Source organism: Citrus sinensis, chromosome 3, assembly GCF_022201045.2.
Source record: "Citrus sinensis cultivar Valencia sweet orange chromosome 3, DVS_A1.0, whole genome shotgun sequence".
Classification (NCBI taxonomy): Eukaryota; Viridiplantae; Streptophyta; class Magnoliopsida; order Sapindales; family Rutaceae; genus Citrus; species Citrus sinensis.
In genome coordinates this window covers 50,074,372-50,093,719 of record NC_068558.1, presented here as the reverse complement: position 1 = coordinate 50,093,719, position 19,348 = coordinate 50,074,372, and the positions used below count along the sequence as shown (strand labels likewise).

The window sequence follows — 19,348 nt, the reverse complement described above, 5'->3', positions numbered from 1 at the left end:
ACGTTCTATTTTCAAGCTTCTTCAAAAACATAAATCCTTCATTCACTCACTTAATATTATTTGAAAGTTTAGATAATAGATGTGTCGTGTGGATTTTTTTTATTGATAATTTTTTTTTTTAGGTTAACTACCCTTTATATTTTTCTAGTTTGTACCATGAGGAATACATAATTTATTTGTTCAGAGCCTAAGCACAAGAATTAAATGGAAATTTACTTGTCACGTAGGTAACACCATGTTTTAATCTAAGTCATTAAAATATGTCTTGTCAGATTTTATACAACATTGTTTGTATAAAATACATTGTGAATGCAGTATTACACTTTATCAAAAGGTATTATTGTTTGTTACGTGTTGAATGTCCTTTTGATTCAAAAAAAGAGTCCTTTTTAAAAGAATCTTTTGAAAAATACTAAAACGAAGAATAAAATTGACATCTGTAAAAACCATGGGCCAGCTACCTTGCCTACGTGGTAAGCAATAACTTTATTTTGTAATTGTCTGGATTTGACCGTTAGATTAGAAGTACCACAATCCAACGGATGTAATTGCACAGGGGTACTCGCTTATCCGGTTACCTGACAACAGAAATCTCAGTCTCATCTGCGAAAGCACATCGCGCGCACCCACCACCACTGAGAACGACGGACCACGCGGCGTTGTCCGGCAATCCACTCTCCAGAACAGTATGCTGCGAATATTGATAGCTTAGGGTACCGTTGATAGCATGAATCATAAGCATGCAACGGTAACATTGTTAAAGAAATATTGGCCATCTGATTATGCATCGGTATCAACACGGTTATGGTAGATCAAATCAATTATATAATAGATTTGTTGGTCGAAATTGAGAAAAGAAAGTTTGATGTTGCGCTTTCGTGCTAAATTTGGAAAGAATTACGTCACAAAGAGGTGCAAAATAATTTGCCCCGCAGTTGTTCGACAGATTGCCGGGAAGAATTTGAACTGCGTCATGGTTGTTGATTTCCACTGCTTTAGTTTCCAGAAAAACTCAGCAAATTGTTTCTAAATAAATAGTTTTTCATTCAATTCTCAGTCTTCGAAGACTATTACAGAATAAATTACAACATTTGTAGTACATGAATTGTAAGGAGAATATTGTTTATTAGCTGTCGTTTGTTTTTTAACTTAATGACTTAAAAGTGACTTAATTTAATTAATTAAATTAATTAGAGGTATTTATTTTTATAATTTAATGGAACTTTTTAAATAATTTTGACTTAATAAAATGAGCTAATTTTTTTGGCTTTTTACTTAATGGAGACATTTGAATTAAGTCAATTACTTTCTAATGTAAAAAATATTCTTGCTAAATAATTTATGTTTCATGTCTATCTCAAAATTTACCTATAGATATTTACCCCATATAATAATCTCATCATTATTTTTTTAGCCGACAAGGAATCCCTCCTCACTTTGATATCAACTCCTCGAGCATTAAATATCAAAATTACATGCGACAACTTCAAGATAAAATAGAAATCAACTGTTTCAAGCATCTTATTAATTTTTTTCTTTCTTATATTATATATGATAAAATTTGAAATTTATAGTATTTTATATATTAAAATTCCAAAATCATTATGTATTTACTTGAATATAATTTTACTTATAAATGTTAAAATATTGTGGTATTTACTACATTATTATTTGACATTCAAATTTAATATGGATACAAATGTAAAAGTATATATTTTTAGTTTTTAAGTTGAAAAAAATAAACAACTTAATAATTATTTTTCGAGATTCAGATATTTAGATCTATTCAGAATTCATACTAATTCAGGTCTATTCAGATTTCAGACAAAAAAACAAACGTCACCTTAGTCTAATACGTTAAACATTTATATAACAACATATTTGAAGGAAATAATTAATTTCCACTTGAATGGCCTCAGTGTATCTAATCTTGAGCTATTAGATTTGCCGGCTTAAACAATCGCACATTATGGTGGCATCTTTGGATTGTCAAATCTAGGGTTTTCCAGTGGCTCTAGTTAATGCCCCTAAAATTTTTATCATTAAATTATTGTAATTATTTTTTATCATAAAATTATTTCCCCCCCGAACCAACTTATCTCAATAAATTACCTCTCTCTCTCTCTCTCTCTCTCTATATATATATATATATATATATATTATGAGTTTATAACATTTTCTTTGAGCCATTATTTGTTTCCAACAGTTTGCAGTAGTCACACAATTGCTGCATCAATTATCCTTCTAGTTATTACCAAGGATTAACCTTGATAGTTCTATTTGTTCTCGCAATTGTTTTTGTTTTTTCCAGAGTTCACCTGCTAATTACCAACTATGTTGGTGAAAGAAACCTATAAAGTAGTTGCTTGTCTTGTGGCTTCGTAGGATTCCAGCAATTGGATATCCAACCAACAGTACTGTAGCCAATGGACAAACATGGCGTAATTTGCCCAAGAGGCAAAATAGTTGCAGCACAACAACAAATATTGTTCAACGAACAAGAAGATGAATTATTATTATTTTATGATAACAAGAAGATGAATTATACTATAGGGTCAGCTACCTTGTCCTTGTGGTAACCGTACCCTGTTTTGTGATGAAGTCAATGATAAATTCACGACTAGGGTGAAAAGGTCAAAAGCCGAGAAATTATCCATGGTTAAACATACAAAGTAAAAAATTAATTATCAGGCTTTCATGAACAATTTTTATATTTAAATGAAGAATATCTCCTCAAAAAATATGGAGTGGCTGTTGCTTGTCGGAAGTAGTTGGAACTGAAAATATACAGAAAGTACCAGTATCGAATGTGCCCAATCTAATTAAATTCCGATATGAACCAATCACAAGTAACGACTACCAGAATAAAATCTTCGTTAACAAAAGATTAAAAAACAAAAAAAAAAAATTGGAGACAAGAAGGAAGGTTGAATATAAAAAGCCCATGTCTGTCCAAGCGCAAGCGTTATCATTAATTACGAGTGGTCGGATTGCATCGGTTACAAAAACTACTAGCCCATAAAAAGGGGACTTTGTCTTTTGTTTTTTTTTTTTTTTTTTTTGGGGGTTAAGAATTGAAAACTCTTGGGTCTGGATTTTGAAGAGAAAATTTGGCGGTCTTCTCATCAACCTGGCTATTTATTTTCTCCTTCGTACATTAACAGGCCAACTTGCCAAACTAATTCATGAACTTTTAGTTTTTCGTGATGATTTTCAAGGCAACGGAGTTTCGAGACAACAAAAAGGTAATCATTAATCCACACAAACTTGCTCCCGTACAATCGAATAAGTTGGGTTATTGTCAGCTTGTGTCCTACGAACGGCGCTGCTTCTTTATTTATTATTTATTATTATTATTATTATTTTTTTATCTAGTTGTTGATTCTAATAACGGATGACCGATGACTGTTCGGGCACCTCACATACCATATTTAAATGTTTCGCACGATTAATTGCATGAGCCACGGACTTGCTCTTTCTATTGTAAGTTTTGTTACCTACAAGTTTGTTTATCAATTTCTTACGGTATCTGATGATTGTCTTGTTGCAAATTCATTAACCGAATATTTATCGATCTTATCAGTTGAGATTAATTGGACGTGTCAATTTTATGGCCATTTGATGTCATTTCACTTCAGTCAATCAATCTCTTCACTCCAAGACAAATTGAGGGGTGTGCTATAGATAACATAGACATGGCCTTATGCTATAATTTATGAGTTCATTTGTAAAAGGGTCTCCTTAACAAGTTACAATCAAATGAAATTTATCTATTAACTTTTAAAAGACCTTGTGAAGGACTGATCGCGAGTAAAAACTAAAAACCAAAAAAAGCGAAAGTCAAATCGAATGTCTGACCGTACAATAACGCCAACTCCAGCATGCAATGGGTCCCGGCCCCCATGATCGTTTTACGATCCACGTGGCAAGAATCAGACGGAAACAGATATTACCAAACCCAGCCTAACCGCTCCCTCGTTTGACTTGCTGCGGGGACTCTCGCCTGCCTCGACGACGTCGTCCTTTCTTGTCTTTATTTTGAACTGAATTCGAAACCCATTGGGAGAAAATCAAAAGAGAAAATGAGTGTGATAGATTTGATCACAAGAGTCGACGCGATTTGCAAGAAATATGACAAGTACGATGTCGATAAACAAAAAGAGCTCAACGTCTACGGCGACGACGCTTTCGCTCGCCTGTACGGCGTCGTTCAGGCCGACCTCGACGCTGCTCTGCAGGTAACTTTATCTTCTTTGATTTAAACTTTAACAACTGTTTTTTTTTTTTCTTTTTTTTGGTTCCTTATTTGGGTTTAACTTTACAACTCTCAAAAATCGGAATTTTTTTTAGAAATCGGAGGCGGCAGCAACAGAGAAAAATCGTGCGACGGCAGTTGCGATGAACGCGGAGATACGAAGAACAAAAGCTAGGTTGCTTGAAGAAGTGGCTAAATTACAAAGACTTGCTTTTAAAAAGGTATTTGTTTCAAAAAAAAAAATTATTTCATTTCACTTAGTGAATTGTGATAGATCAATCTTGTATAATTGCATTCTTACGTTATTCAGGTAAAAGGGCTTTCAAAAGAGGAACTTGAGGCTCGAAGTGACTTAGTTGCTGCTCTCAAAGATAGAATTGAAGGGATACCTGATGGTTCAACAGCTGCAGCTAAACAAACTGGTGGTGGGACAACTTCGGCCTCATACACAGGAATCAAATTTGACACTTATTCAGGTACATATTTGTCTTAATTTATAGAGAAGAAAAAAAAAAAAAAACACTAGTACTTAGTTTTTTTTTTTTTTTTTGATATTCCCTCTTTAATTTGTTAGGTGGGAAATTTGATGATGAATATTTCCAAGAAACCGAAGAGTCGAGTGGGTTTAGGCAAGAGTATGAGATGCGGAGAATGAAACAGGCAAGTGTTTTGTATTTGTGAGTTTATGGAGCTAGAATATGTTAAATAGTAGTATAATTTATTATGCAATTTAAACATTATTTGTGTTTAGATATCATGAGTTGAAAAAGTTCCAATTTTATATCTATTTGACACCTTTTTCAGGACCAAGGTTTAGATGTTATAGGGGAAGGTTTGGACACATTGAAGAACATGGCTCATGACATGAATGAGGTTTGCTCTTGTACCTTTCTCCCATTTCTTGTGTTATAAAAATAGTGGAATCAAATGTTGATTTTCGTCATTCTGTCTGTACTTTGTGCAGGAAATTGACAGGCAAGTGCCCATGATGGATGAAATTGATGAAAAGGTAATCCTTTATTCCTTTGTTGGTATCTCCCAATGTGTGGTGGGAGCATAGCATTTATTAGGAGTAGGAAAACAGATCTCTCTTGGATGGTCCTCTTTTCAAGATTCTGGTAGCTATGTCTTGATGCGAACTTATTTTTTTCCACTGCTTGGTGATTTTGAGGTGAAATTTTCCATGTATTTGTTTCCCTTTTAAAGAATGTACTATTTTCATAATTGTATATAATCAAATTGAGAAGTCAATGACGGTCAACTAATTCAAAGAATAGAAAATCCTTGCCAAAGTTGGGTGTCCTCTAGGAATATTTTTTGGTATTGGTGAACAACATTAAAAATAAAATAATAAAATAATAAAATTTGAAGTCCACATTCAATTACGTATTCTGCTTTGAAGGGATTAACCTCACTGATAAATAATTTTATTTGAACATCATTCAGGTTGACAGGGCAACCTCTGATCTGAAAAGTACCAACGTGAGACTCAAGGATACTCTAACCCAGGTAAAGATATTATATATCACTAAGATCTTTTGGTTGCAATTTTATATGCAAACCCTAATTCAAATGCAGAAGCCATGCCCTCCTTCCCCATTTTTATGCCCTTAGTGTGTGTTTGGTATGGCTTTTGAAAAGGTCGTTAAGTGCTTTTTTTATTCCAAAAGCACTTATCAAAGTTTTTAGTGGTGTGTGATTAAGAAAGGAGTAGAAGTTTTGGGCTCTCCAAAAGCTATTTTGCCTCTTTTTCCACAATTTGGGCTTTTGGGCTTTTGGGATTAGATGCAAAATAGCTTTTTTATTTTGTATATAATGTCAAAAATGACCTAACACAGTTTTGTTAATTTCAAAGGACCCTTATATATATGTATATGTAAAATCCCTAAAATCTTGTTTGTTGAATTTGAACACCGAAGAAATGTGTAATTTTCATATAAATTGATAGTTTGGTTGCATTTTGTAGAAATTTGTATGATTATGAAATTAGTTCTTTGTATATCTTTTTTGGTAATTTAACAACTTAAAAGCACTTTTAGTGTTGTAGAACCAAAGAGCCTAATAATTCAAAAAAGCTTTTTCAATTGACAACCAAACATCCTATGACTTTTTGTCAAAAGCTCTATTGGAAAAACCTCTTTTTAGAAAAGCTCGACTCCTGTAAGCTCTATTCAATAAGCTCAACTATACAGCGTCGTTACTCTCATTTCTGTTTGCTTATTGATCTTATTTCAGCTGAGATCCAGTCGAAACTTCTGCATTGATATCATCCTCTTGTGCATAATCCTAGGAATTGCTGCCTATTTATACAAGTAAGTAGCTTGTGTTTTACTTGTATCATTTTAACAGTGAAGTTTGATATTAGGTTGAGACATGAGCAAATCTAAATTAGGTCATTATTGATGATGAAAACTTATCATGTTTGCGGTATCCTTTTGTTTGTTGCAGTGTGTTAAAGTGATGTTGGTGTTCAAGCAACATCTTCCAGATGCAGTGTGTTAAAGTGATGTTGGTGTTCAAGCAACATCTTGCACGACTACCCTACAGTGTATTTTATTGTACATGATTTTCCCCGTGGCTTTTGGCTTCTCTTTCCTATCTCTGTACGATCCATATGATCTCCATACCTTAGGAATTTCGATGTATGTGTAATATTTAGCAGCATCTATCTATATCGAGTCTTAACATTTTAGCAAATACGGAATGGTAACTATCTAATTTTCTGGTCATGATACGAGTTTCTCCCTTTTGAGTAAGCGGAGTTAATAGACAATTGCCTCATTTCCCAGAAATATAAAATAAAATCTAAATCCGGTCTACCCATCGGTCTTCTGGGCTATATAATAATAATCTTCAATTGCTGATTCTCAAGATCATTGACGGTATATTCAATTTCTTCATCTCGTAGGCTTCAAGCTCAAGTAATTCCATTCAATTTAAAATATGGAAATTTACAAATCTATGCCGTGGCCCATTCATTCATTGTTACTTGAATTGGTTAGGGCAGATTTTCTTTCGTCGAAAATAATAATGCAGAGTGAGATTTGAGAACGAAGAGGATAAAAAATAATAACAAAATGTGTGTCGCAGGACAACAGGGCACCCGTCAGGCCAGTCATGAGCCCCGACTGAGCACTGTGCGAAAACAAGGTCACAATTTACAAATTACGACAAGTTGAATGTCGGAGTCTCTTTTCTCAAGTGTGCTCCACGTGCTTTCGGAGTGCGTGGATTATTACAATAATTAGAAAAAGAAAATATCTCTTATATACTCTGTTGGTAATTTGCTTCTGTCGATCGACAACAGCATAAACCCGAAGGATCCTGTACTTTCTTTTGTACTCGAGTAAGTTAGCAAATGAAACCTACATATTTGATTGTGACAGTTTTTAATCAAACCGGATTAATTCTTGTGGTTATACTAATTTTGATAGTCCAATTTTTCTGGGCCAAAAGTGCCATGTTTGTTTTTATTTATTATTTTTGGTGTTATCAACCTAATTAAAGATTCATTTTCCTCTGGTTTACTTGTGTACAATATCAACGTTAGATTTTTAACAATTATCATCAAACCGATTATAGAGTGTGTGACTTGTGTAATCCATTCTATTTATTGACCAGATTATGCTTTTCGGACTTGTATCAGAATCTTTTTCTCGTCTGTGGAGGCGTTGTAGACTGAATTTGGTCATGTAAAAGTCAACGAAGCTAGTGAATTCATCCTTGCAATCGATTATCTGTTGCTTATGTGAATGCGACAATTCCCGCATACAAAGAGGTAACTTAGTCATTTTGCAAAGGTAATAGCACTTATTAATCACATTACAACTTACCAGTTAGAGTTTATTCTTTGTTGATGTTTGTAAATACTGAATAGAGTAATAATAGAGAGTCTACTTTGAGCTCATCTTAATCCATATAAGAATAAATAAAAGTTGAACTAATGATAAAAAAATGGATACATATGATTGATATGGACAAACTCGGATTATTCTTCCATTCCAAACATAAGATATATATTAAATAAAATATTTTTTTTATAAGAGAAAAATTGCATTAAGTAATTGTTTTTTTAGAATTATTTTAACAAAAAATATTCTCAAAATGGTAATACTTATTTATCCCTTATTGCATGTATAAAGTACAAATAATATTGTTTAAATTAATGTGACAAAAAATAATTGCTTGATTGAAAATATAAATAGTAAAAACAAATCATATGGTTCATATGAATTTTTACTCAATTAATCTTATTATTATGTTATATCAGTTTGTACAAAAATATTTGTGATTGTATTATTTGTCAAAAAAAGTTTTATAAATAGATATATTTATATGCAATAATTTAACCCAACTCTTTATTATAAATTTCGTAATTGAAAAAATAAAGTGCTGAAATTAGGAACAACAAAAGAAAATAATGTGAAAATAGATGAAATTTTAAGTCCACGTGATTGTCACATTACAAATTGAAATTGACCAAACCTAATAATTATTTGAAAAGAAAATGATTCTCTCCATAGATTGCATGCACGACTAAGTACAAGTAACAAGATCTATGCAAAACCTACTGCAAATTGTAACATAAAGTGGAAATTTACAAAACTACCCTTACATTTCAAAACATCGATTTAGTACACAATCCCTTCGGTCTACTGGAGTCACACCATAGAAAGACCGCCACTGCCATGTTAAAGAGTAATTCTAATCTCACCAGTCATAAAAAAAAAAAGGTCCGAAAACCAGTAACCCTAACCACTTACCCAAAGTTAAAATTAAAAAAAAAAAAAAAAAAAAAACGATAATCATAAAACATTCGATACTAAACACAAAAACAAAAGAAACCCAGCATAACCCAGCATCCGTGCGATCTACAAACCCTGGCTCACATGAGAGATTTTAATGATCTTGCTTTCACAGGCTTCCTCGTTCTCTTCTTTCCACTATCTCCATTCTCGTCATCCTCGTCATATTCATCATCAACAAAATCAAATTCATCATTATCAATTTGTGAGGAAGACGACGGCGTTTTATCGTTCGGTGGGGTATTCTCGTGAGCTTCTTCGGCTTCGCATTTTTTCTCTCCAATTACTCTATCCCCTCTCCTTTTTCCCCACGAAGGCCCAAACCCAGAATAATAGTAAAATTCGTACGGATTTGAACTCGACGACGAACCCTTCTTCGCTGCCCGAGCTCGGCCTCGTCGACTGAAGGCCACTGCCTTGTCAGGTTTCTTGATAGAGTGGGTAACAGAAGAACAGGTGCCGTTGCTGTAAGATTTGAGCAAAGATAAGTGATGGTCGCACAAGTTGTGCCCATATTTGGGCTCGTTTCTGCAGTGCCAGCCCTTGCCATCTGTCTTTATGCAACAAGCTGGAGGTTTATAATCATTATCGAGCCCAAATTCGTCATCCACTTTAATTTCTTCGTTACTGTCGAACACATTCTCATTATCGTCGACAACCATTTCATCCACTTTGAACATTACTGCCTTCTCTTCTCCGTCCATCAACGAAGCCACGCTGCGCGTATATGCAACATATTTACAATCACAAACACATTGAGGCTCGCTACCCATCACAAATTTTTGGATAATTACTGCCCTTTTGTATTACTATTCGAAAATGATGAATTACAAAAAATAAAAAAATAAAAAACCCTAACACTCGATGAAGATAAAAATATGAGACAAAATTGAAACCAAAGATTCGATTTGAAGAAGAATAGTTGATTACCTCTCAACAGCGCCAATAGATTCCCCGAAGCTCCCATTTCCTGTGAAGCTATCTTCTCCTTCGAACTGAGAAGCAAAACGCAGAAGAATAAGAGCTGATAACACGCGATAATAGCGAGAAATGGCAACGATCCATTACCCTAATCGACTGTTTGAATGTGAATACACGACAAAAACGAGAAAATTTAGGGTTTTAATGAAACCCTAATGGAGTGTGTTCACAAAACCCTAGAACCCGGAAGTGAAAATGCAGATAAATGGAGGGTAAAATACAGGAGGGTTTCGATAGATCTGTGATAATATCAACAACGAGAAAGTAAACTCACTTGATAAATTAAAGATGGGCAGCTGTCTTGAGAGAAAGGAATCACATCCCATGGCGACTGGTTCAGCTGGCACACGTGTGTCTGCAGAGTCTCTGGTGTTGAAGCGTGCGAAGGCAATATCGAAGAGAGCTTCGCGTTCTTGCGAATCCTCATATTCTAAGATAGATAATAAACAGGTATAATAGAGACCGGTATTTATATTTAGATCTTAAAAGCTTCTTTTTATTTTATCTTATTTTATTCTTTTTTTTTGTGTTTATAATTTAATTTTTTTTCTCTCTCTCTCTCTTTCACAGGCGGGTCTCTCTCTCATGGTTTTTTGCAGATCTCACAGAACTCGATAATCAGGGTTTCTTAACTTTCTGTTGCTTTCTCGGCCCTTCATATGTTTCGTCTCGTTTTCTTTTTCTTGACAATCTTGCCCTTTTGTTTTATATTTATTTGCGGAGATTTCTTTGGGAGTAAAAAGAAAGCTGCCGCTATTACACGTCACGATAGTTGTCCAAAGCTATTTGTTTTTCTTTTATAAGAAATTATCACGTGCAGCCCGCTTCCATGATAAGCTACGTACAGATTGAGCATTACTTGCCCAGTTGAATATATTTCAAGGATTGTATATGCCGATACTGGAAGAGTCAGTCTCCTTTTATGTGTTCCACTTCTCCAACAGTAGGCCTGCGTAAAGGGGTATTATGGAGAATTCGTTGGTTTAAAAAGGGTGAGATGGTTCAGAAGATCCTGTAACCTAACATCTCCGATTCTTTCCTCCTCGAACAGAGAGGGAAGGAATGAAGCGTGGAAGAGACGCGCTAATGTGCACGCGCGGTGAAAGGAAGTCGCAACCACGTTTGGCCCACGTCAAAAATGAATTTGATGTGTAGGCTAAAGGAAGGGAACCCCAGCAACGGCTGTGATGTCTTTGCGGACATTAGAGCTTTCAGGGCATAAATGCAGCGAATAATCCAGAGATTAGGTAATGCCAATGTGTGTTTGTGTGTGTGTATATATATATATTTTTTGGAAAGGGGTGACACCAGGCAGACGTGTCACCCGGCAGGACAATCTTTAGCGGAAACTAATAGGTAATTAAAATTAGAACGATGAAACAAAGTGCGGTAAGGACCTACACCGTTCTAAACTGACCCACCACTTGCCGCTGCAATTGGCCTATAAAACATAACTAAATTCTATATATTATCCATTTTGGCCTATGTATCATCTGCATGTAAACAAACAATCGTTCCAAAATTGAGCTAGGTTGAGTGTAATTTTTTACTCATTAATTTTATTAGGAAGTTGAATTCCGAAAAGTTTTAGACGGATGGTAATTTTACTCCCCAGATGCCTTGACGTTTGTATAAATGCCCGATAATTCAGAAACCAGCAGAAATGCTGAGAATAGCCCTTCAGATATTTTTTTTTATTTTTCTTTTTCCCCCTTAATTTGGTTCAGCTCAGTACTGTAAAAGTACAATATGTTAATTAATTAAACTGGTAAAGAAGCGGTATCAGAGGTGAACCCTGCCAGCTAATACATCGCGCCTCCTTTGCAGCCTGCGTATCAGTATCACGTAGTGATTTTTTTCACCCTGAAGCTCATATTCCGGTTATTCTTCTTGCGTTCACATAATTCACAAGAAAGAATTTATAACAGAACCGGGTTAGGATTTCTGTGTTTTGGGGTCAAAAGAATGGGCTTGGCCCAATAGAAAAACCGACAAAAAAAAAAAAATTTCGAATTGATCATGGAACAAGAGACTAGCTGATATTTAGCCACGTTATCTTTGTATTCTCCCCGTACACACATTGTTGAATTAATACTGATGTGTATATATATATAATAGTAGCCAATTTAGCACGAAAAGCGCACCTTAATTGGAGAGAAGAAGGTTTCTTAAATGAAGTAATGTGAAAGCTGTCCGGTACATGCATAATTAAACTACCTGGGTGATCACGTCAACCGACATCTTTTTAAATCCAGTGCTGTGCATAGACATGGTGACCGGGAATAAAATCTTTTATTTAGCAGATCATCATTCATCATCATTCCTCGAGCCTCGAGTGAGATCGGTGCAAGTGTAGTATTATTTGCTTGGACCCTTTTCTTCAAGACCTAGATTAGGGTTTCTACAGGGAGTCTGGTACACTGCACGATAGTTTATATCTGAATTCATCGAAGAAATTTAAACGAATTCTTAATCATATATAACGGCATAAGTCACTGACAACTGATATTTCCCAATAGATATAGTCATACAACCTTTTAAAAATTAATACAAGATATAAGACCCTGAAAAAGCCCCCCCAAAAAAATATATATACACAGATCAAAGGTGTGAGGAATCATTAATTGCGGATCATTGAATCATTCATTCTCATCGCCGTCCAATATATCTTGAGTCTGCACACTTGATAGTTGCTGGAATCTTGGAGCAGTGTTTGATTTCTTTTTGAATAATTTCTTGGCGTAGATAGCACCTCCTACAACAGCTCCCGCTGAACATGAAAAGGCCAAGAACCCAACCATCCACTGTAGAATAACAAAATAATAATAAGAAGAAGAAATCCAGTGACTTAGCTTCAGCCTTGACATGAAGCAAAAGGGGTATTCTCAAAACTGGTTTGGGAAAAGATGAACTACACCCACATTAGCATTGTTGCTGATTTTGTCTTGGGGATACCTGGCTATGGTTGAATTTACAGAAGAATCCGAAACAAGTATTAGAGATACGTACGATACTCATCAGAACAACTATAGTTAAAGTTTTAAAATGAGATTGTTGATGATAAAATTGAAGTGTTAATTATATAACACGAGCAGAATGAATGACCTGTTTGTGATAGTGTTGGGAGAGAGCAATCAGCACTTCCTTTCCAATCAGGAGGGCAATCGCAAGCATTATGTACTTGAGATAGAGCCAAGCATTGAGCCTCATGAAAGCAGAATATCTGACCACAAGGAGTCCCAGAATGCTCACAATGCTCACCTGCATACCCTGCAGGGCATTTGCAGTCATACATCTCCCCCTGAACTATCTCTTCACATTTCCCTCCATGCTCACACCAAAATTCGTTTGTTCCATCACACATTGTCATCTCTTCGTCACAAAACTTTCCCCTGTGTGTATTCCATTTTCCAAACACAAACACACATAAATATATGCATCTTGGCTATGCTCTAAGAATGGATCTATAATGATGAGATCATCTAAGGAATTAACAATGATCATTAATTGTAATAACATACGTACCCGATCCTTTTGATCTTGTTGTGGACTTCTCTAGATCTTCAGACTTGAGAAATGATATATAATAGAAAGTGAGTTTTGATTTAACTATACGATTGAGAGAGTCTTGGGGTTTAAGCAAGGTGGAAAGAGTGAGGAAATGAATATGATGATGGGGGGTTTGTTTATGTTTGTGAGCTGAAAATGAAATTAAAACCGTCAGAACTCAAACGGGAAATTCAGTCAGTTAAATATTTCGTGCGTTAGACTTGACAATATTTGTATTTCCTTGGAATGACTTCAAAGGTGGCTATGAATTGGTAGCTATTACAGGGTGTTTTTTGTAAATTAGCAAAATGGTTGTGTCTTCGTTCAGGATTCTGTTAATGAAGTCAAACGACGCACGGTAATCATAGTATATATACTACGGGAGTATCAACCTATGGAAGTCGTCAAAATCGACGGCTGACGTTTATCGAGGTTAAAATGATATGGGCTTGGACTGTAGAATTAGACAATAATTTGGCGATCGTAAGCCCAATTTCAATGGCAAAATCTTTTGGGTCGAAAGATTTGCATTCATCACTAGCCACTCAAAGTGTGCTTTCATTTCACACAATGGAAAGTTTTGTTTTAAACCAGAGGACACTAAAAAAATAAAAAAAATAAAAATTAGGGGTGGATACGGCTCTTTTTTCTTTTCTTTTTTTAAATCGAACTGAGGTGAATCGAATAGATATTTTAAAAATTACGAACCGAATCTACATGGTTCAATTCTAGTTATGTTCGACTTTTTTTTTTAATTTTTAACCCTTAAAATCTTTATTTTTTTATTTATTTAGACAAACCAATTAGTTTTCAGTTATTTTTCAAATCTAATCAAACCACCGTTTGGATTCGGTTTATTCATAATATCAATTTGTTTGCCCCCCCCCCCCCCCCCCTCTTTAAAGAAGAGTAGATGCAAATTAATATGGTGTACTTAAGTGGGGTAGAGCATTGAATATTATTATATCTAGGCCGTAATCATTTTCACAGATTCAACCTCTTAGTAAAAGCAATATTAAAGATTCATTTAGGATCTCTCAATCATTACTGTGGTTTGGCACTTTCCATCTTTAAAATGGTTTCATTAAATCTTCATCATGGTTGATTATAAATTTACCACCCAACTTGTCGCATAGGATACCCTTGTTTTGTTTCCCTTTCTTTAAAATACAAAAACATACAGGATCCAAGACCGTTTAAGCTTCTATATGTATGATAATTATATAATGATTCAGATCATAGCCGTACCCGTAGATAAAATTTGGATGATCAGCACAGAGAGGCCTGTACCTCGCTCCTCGAGTAAGATAGAAATTTGGACAGATCGATTCAGATGTCATGTGGCAGAAGTTGCCCCAGTTTCAGGTCTTGTTACCAGAAGCCAGCTTGGAAACTTATAGATCACAGTTACAGAGCCTGGTGAAGTGATCGCTCAGGCACAAAGTCCAATTTCAACATTATCATTCATTATGTAGAGACATGAATATCACAATACACCCACCAGCTTTAATGCAATAGCTTCGATTCAAGTAATGCTACGCTTTGAAATATAATTATCACTGAACATCACCCTTAATCACTAATTTATTTTACCGTACCACACCCTCTGGGTTCTTTAACCCCACGTATATACGAAAGAAAAGTAAAAAAAAATCTTAACAAATTAACTATCATCAATATTATTATATCTGATCAAATTCATCATGACGATCCACTGTCAGATCCTGACAAAATCCTAACAAACCGGTCAGCCAGCCACCTACTTGACGAACTTTTTACTATACTATTAAGTATTAACAATCTAATGTTTCATGTGATAGCCTTTTTTTAACATTAAAAAATCTTATGAATTACTCCAATTTACAGCCTGCTGCCTCATAACATAAAGCTATTGAGATTAAACAAACCTTAATAAGCTCAATTTTCTTTCCCCTTTTCCTTAAAGGGGTAAGTAAATTTATCTATAAAAAAAAAATCACCGCGTCCAAAAAAAATATACCATTGAAAGATAAATTGTGAGAATCTAACAAAAAAAAATTATGGAAATAAAAAGTTCAACGAAGAAAAAAAAAAAACATCCATGATATAACGAAACTTTGTTTCTTTCATTTATTTCTTAAATTTGTTGTATTGCTACGTGCCAAATTTTCATTTTGTTGATGAAGTATATACAAAACTCATCGAACAAAAACTAGCTATTTCATCAATTCTAACCCTACAAAGATTTCTACAACTCCGGAACCGAACTGTACTCACTGAAAAGATCATCAACACCGGAAGCAGCCCAGAGCCGTTGATTAAACTCCTCCTGCATCTCGTCGGGCACAAAGGGTGTCCTACAAAGCGGACACGTTTTCTGATCATGGTCCATCCAAGGGTCCAGGCACGCCCTGTGAAAAATGTGCTTGCAGTTCCTCAACCACCTGATCTCTTCTCCGCCTTCAAACTCGTACAAACAAACCGCACAATTCTCGGGCGGGTCTCCGTTGACCATCTCCAGGTCCTGGAACTTGATCACTGGCAGGATTTCTCGGATCAGGCGAGCGGATACAGGCGCGTTTTCGGGTATTCGGGTCGGAGAGTTGTCGGGCCAAATGACGTCTGTTTCAAGAAAATCGGATAGACCCAGATAGCGAAACAAGCAGATAATGATGTTCCTGATGAAACCCAGAAAGGAAAGCGTGTGTACGAAGAACTTCGGCAAGAATACTTCTGTGTACCCGACTGGGAAACCCATGGATCACGTAAAGCAAAAGAGAAAAATTTGTTCTCAAATCCCAAATGGAGAGCTTGGATTACAAATCCTTATAAAGAGAGTTTTGAGAGAGAGAGAGCGGAAGCTTCTGTTTCGGCTACTGGTGGTATTGCATAACAATTATTTCTAAATGACTAATAATGCTTTTGCCGATCTTGCCTCTTACCATGAAGGTGATAGAGGTACAGGCTGTGATGTAGGGGTTTATGATTGACCAATAGGAATCGATGTGAGGAGAGTCTTTCTTGGAGGGCCTTTTATTGGACGGTGAGAACCGCTAATTTTGTGGGTGGTGGTGATTTTGATATGAAAACTGATATTTGGTCATTTACAAAACAACACCATAATCAAAATCACAATATTATAATATAAATAATTTTATTATTTTATATGCTACAGTAATATGATTTTATTTTTTTGGGTCTCAATAGATTTTAAAGATTAGTACACTCATGACATGGGGAAAGGCTGCGTTTGGCCTTCGGTTCCAGCATTAAAAAATGGTTAGCTGCATACTTTTTTCACACGTGTCACGTGCTGCAGTTGGAAGTGTTCACGAAGGTTATAGTGGACGCCTAATCATCTATACTATACGTGATTAAATTATCATTTTCATAATTGGCTCTGTCTGTACACTAGAGGTTAGCCACTAGGTTATTTTAATCACTTAAATCACAACTCCAAATGAGATTTTATCATCTCCGCAATCTTTGCAAATGTTCAATGGAGATTTGCATTATTTGCTCAAATCTAGACCGCTAACATGAAATGATCCATGAAGAAATACAATAAAGAAAACATATTCAATTGTATATATATAGAAATCGCCCCTATCGGTTAGATACAGATTAATATTTCCTCCTAAAGATATATGACAAGCACGAGCAATCTCATCGGAAATGCAAAATGGTCCTGTGATTCTTACAAAGCTTACCTAAATAATATTGAAAGCCTGGAACCAAAATTGTTTAATTCTCATGGCAATGTTCGGAGGGCTCCAAGTCAGTTGTGATCTATACAGAGTGGAGGGCTTGGTTATTTGAAGAATCAAAGCAAAGATCCGTTCAGAAATCATGGATTAAAGTCGCATTAGTGATTGATAAAGTTATTTATGTCCCATTACAAAATCACAATTTGCACACCATAGATTGAAGTATTGCTCATATTTCTTTCATGATTCTATTGCCGCTGCACTATCTCATCTCCTATGCTCTATATTATAAATATATATATATATAGTTTTTCTTTAGTGTAGATACCTTTTTCTTATGTTTATATACTATCAAATCATGATTATATATATAAAGATTTTTTTTAAATGAACATAATCAATCATTTATCACGATATTAATTTGTGTTCTAACTTGAAAGCCAAAAAACATACTTGTTAGGAGTAGTAACTATATAGCAAATGTTAAAGTGAAGAATGAATGAAGAATGTGTTTTGAAGTGATTCATTGTATTCAAAAGCACTTTATCCATTGATTCTTAAAAAAAAAAGAAAAAAAAAGTTGTATGCGAATGTTAAGAAGCTTTCAAGTACTAAAGAAGAATATTAATGGTTTATTTTCAAACCATTCCATCGTAGTATGTAGTAGTAGACATACAAGGGGCAAATATTTCATTCCCCAACTTGAATTAATGTTGCTTGGCTGTGAACAAAAGGAGAGGAAATGAGGCGTTTTTGCATAATATTTCTTTTAGGTGATAATTTAGTGCATATATTCAATAAAAAAGGGGGAAAAAAAGAAGAAGAAGGTACAATAGCATTATGCATATGTAAAATACAATTAAATGAGGAAAATTAATTAAAAAAGAAAAAGAAAATGGGGAGGAATGATCTCCAAATTAATACATTTTTTTTTTGTTTTGGGGGGGGGGGGGGGGTAAGTGCAGTCGGGAATGAATTGAGATACAGGGGCGGGAACATGATAAAAAGAGAGAGGGAGGGGGGAGGTCCATGGAACATGAAAGTGGTAGGCCATTCACGAAGAGAACATCGATACGACAAAATTCGTCGGTGGTGCGAACCCCGGCCAACCAGCAGACCATCATGGATGGATTATGACACTCTTGACACTATTATATATTTTCTTTTCAGATGAATGCGCCCATGCATCCAGATCCAAGCCCTCATTACAGGACTTTTGCTGTGCCTTCCCACGCCGAGACACTCATGGCCCAATTGCCTCTAACGTACCCCCCCGCCTAACTCATGTCACATACAAATTTCCTAATTCTACACACACACACACACACACACACACACATGTACGTATATATAGCCATGCTATGTGAACGTGAATTGTGAACTCCCCAGTGACTATATAGTACTGTCGATCTTACTCGAACCATATCATAATAATAATTATAGTATATAATTCTGTATTCCTATTACAGGGTTATATAGGTAATAGACCGGTGAGGTTTGGTGCAACTAATATCTCATGTTTAGATAATTATAAAGTTTTGATGTGAAATAAAGAAAGTGGTTTCTTTGTAATGTTGATGAAATTTGATTACAAGGGGCCTAATGTAATGCATAACCGAAATGTCCGGGGACCCCAAGTTTGATCTCTGTCTCCTTCTTCACTAATATCGCTCTCACCCTCGACTATTATCTTATCTTCTCTCTAGTGTTGGGGGCTCGTACTTTTTTGACTCTTGATTTGAATTTTTGAACAATTCATTTTTGGTGGTTTTCATCTGCTCTTTAGTCCCCATCTTATAACTACCCCCTTTTGTTAACACCACCACCACCACCACCACCATCATCATTATTTTTTAACGCAGCCAAGTTTCATCATGTTCATCCACTCAATTAATTAAACAAATTGCTTGCTTTTTAATGCTGAGTACCATTTACTCCCTTACAGTTTTTATAACATTCAAAAGTCCTCATGGCATAAAAAATTTAAGGAAAAAGAAAGAGTAAATGGATCGTTTACTTAATAATTTATTTTAGAAATACAAAAATGTCTATTTATTATAAGAAAAACGTTT

The 19,348-nt window shown here is 35.1% G+C and overlaps 3 protein-coding genes across 4 annotated transcripts; 1 reads left to right on the top strand and 2 right to left on the bottom strand.

Moving 5' to 3' along the window:
• Positions 1–3,974: 3,974 nt before the first annotated feature.
• On the top strand, positions 3,975–6,984 carry LOC127901480 (syntaxin-71-like). Of its 2 annotated transcripts, none has more exons than XM_052438890.1 (9): positions 3,975–4,238; positions 4,351–4,476; positions 4,566–4,731; positions 4,830–4,915; positions 5,060–5,128; positions 5,220–5,264; positions 5,702–5,764; positions 6,491–6,567; positions 6,750–6,984. In XM_052438890.1, exons 1-9 carry the CDS (start codon positions 4,083–4,085, stop codon positions 6,760–6,762), a joined length of 801 nt encoding a protein of 266 aa, XP_052294850.1. In that variant the 5' UTR covers positions 3,975–4,082; the 3' UTR covers positions 6,763–6,984. The 2 variants fall into 2 exon arrangements, with proteins under 2 accessions (XP_052294850.1, XP_052294849.1); XM_052438889.1 differs by having other exon boundaries at positions 3,977–4,238; positions 6,704–6,984.
• Positions 6,985–8,687: 1,703 nt separating this feature from the next.
• Positions 8,688–10,795, bottom strand: LOC127900918 (uncharacterized). Its single transcript, XM_052436315.1, has 3 exons — positions 10,316–10,795; positions 9,991–10,055; positions 8,688–9,777 (listed from the first exon to the last, which is right to left on the bottom strand). The coding sequence occupies exons 1-3, from the start codon at positions 10,466–10,468 to the stop codon at positions 9,141–9,143; spliced, it is 855 nt and encodes a 284-aa protein (XP_052292275.1). The 5' UTR covers positions 10,469–10,795; the 3' UTR covers positions 8,688–9,140.
• Positions 10,796–15,676: 4,881 nt separating this feature from the next.
• Positions 15,677–16,469, bottom strand: LOC102614213 (brassinosteroid-responsive RING protein 1). Its single transcript, XM_006491093.4, has one exon. The coding sequence runs from the start codon at positions 16,325–16,327 to the stop codon at positions 15,818–15,820; it is 510 nt and encodes a 169-aa protein (XP_006491156.1). The 5' UTR covers positions 16,328–16,469; the 3' UTR covers positions 15,677–15,817.
• Positions 16,470–19,348: the final 2,879 nt, after the last annotated feature.

Bases quoted from the DNA above. Each gene is read 5' to 3' on its own strand.
- LOC127901480 (XM_052438890.1), top strand. From the start codon at position 4,083: ATGAGTGTGATAGATTTGATCACAAGAGTCGACGCGATTTGCAAGAAA. The intron at 5,129-5,219 runs GTTTGCTCTTGT...TACTTTGTGCAG, and splicing joins TGGCTCATGACATGAATGAG to GAAATTGACAGGCAAGTGCC. The intron at 5,765-6,490 runs GTAAAGATATTA...ATCTTATTTCAG, and splicing joins TCAAGGATACTCTAACCCAG to CTGAGATCCAGTCGAAACTT.
- LOC127900918 (XM_052436315.1), bottom strand. From the start codon at position 10,468: ATGAGGATTCGCAAGAACGCGAAGCTCTCTTCGATATTGCCTTCGCAC. The intron at 10,056-10,315 runs GTGAGTTTACTT...TTTGCTTCTCAG, and splicing joins GCCCATCTTTAATTTATCAA to TTCGAAGGAGAAGATAGCTT. The intron at 9,778-9,990 runs GTAATCAACTAT...ATATACGCGCAG, and splicing joins TCTATTGGCGCTGTTGAGAG to CGTGGCTTCGTTGATGGACG.
- LOC102614213 (XM_006491093.4), bottom strand. From the start codon at position 16,327: ATGGGTTTCCCAGTCGGGTACACAGAAGTATTCTTGCCGAAGTTCTTC.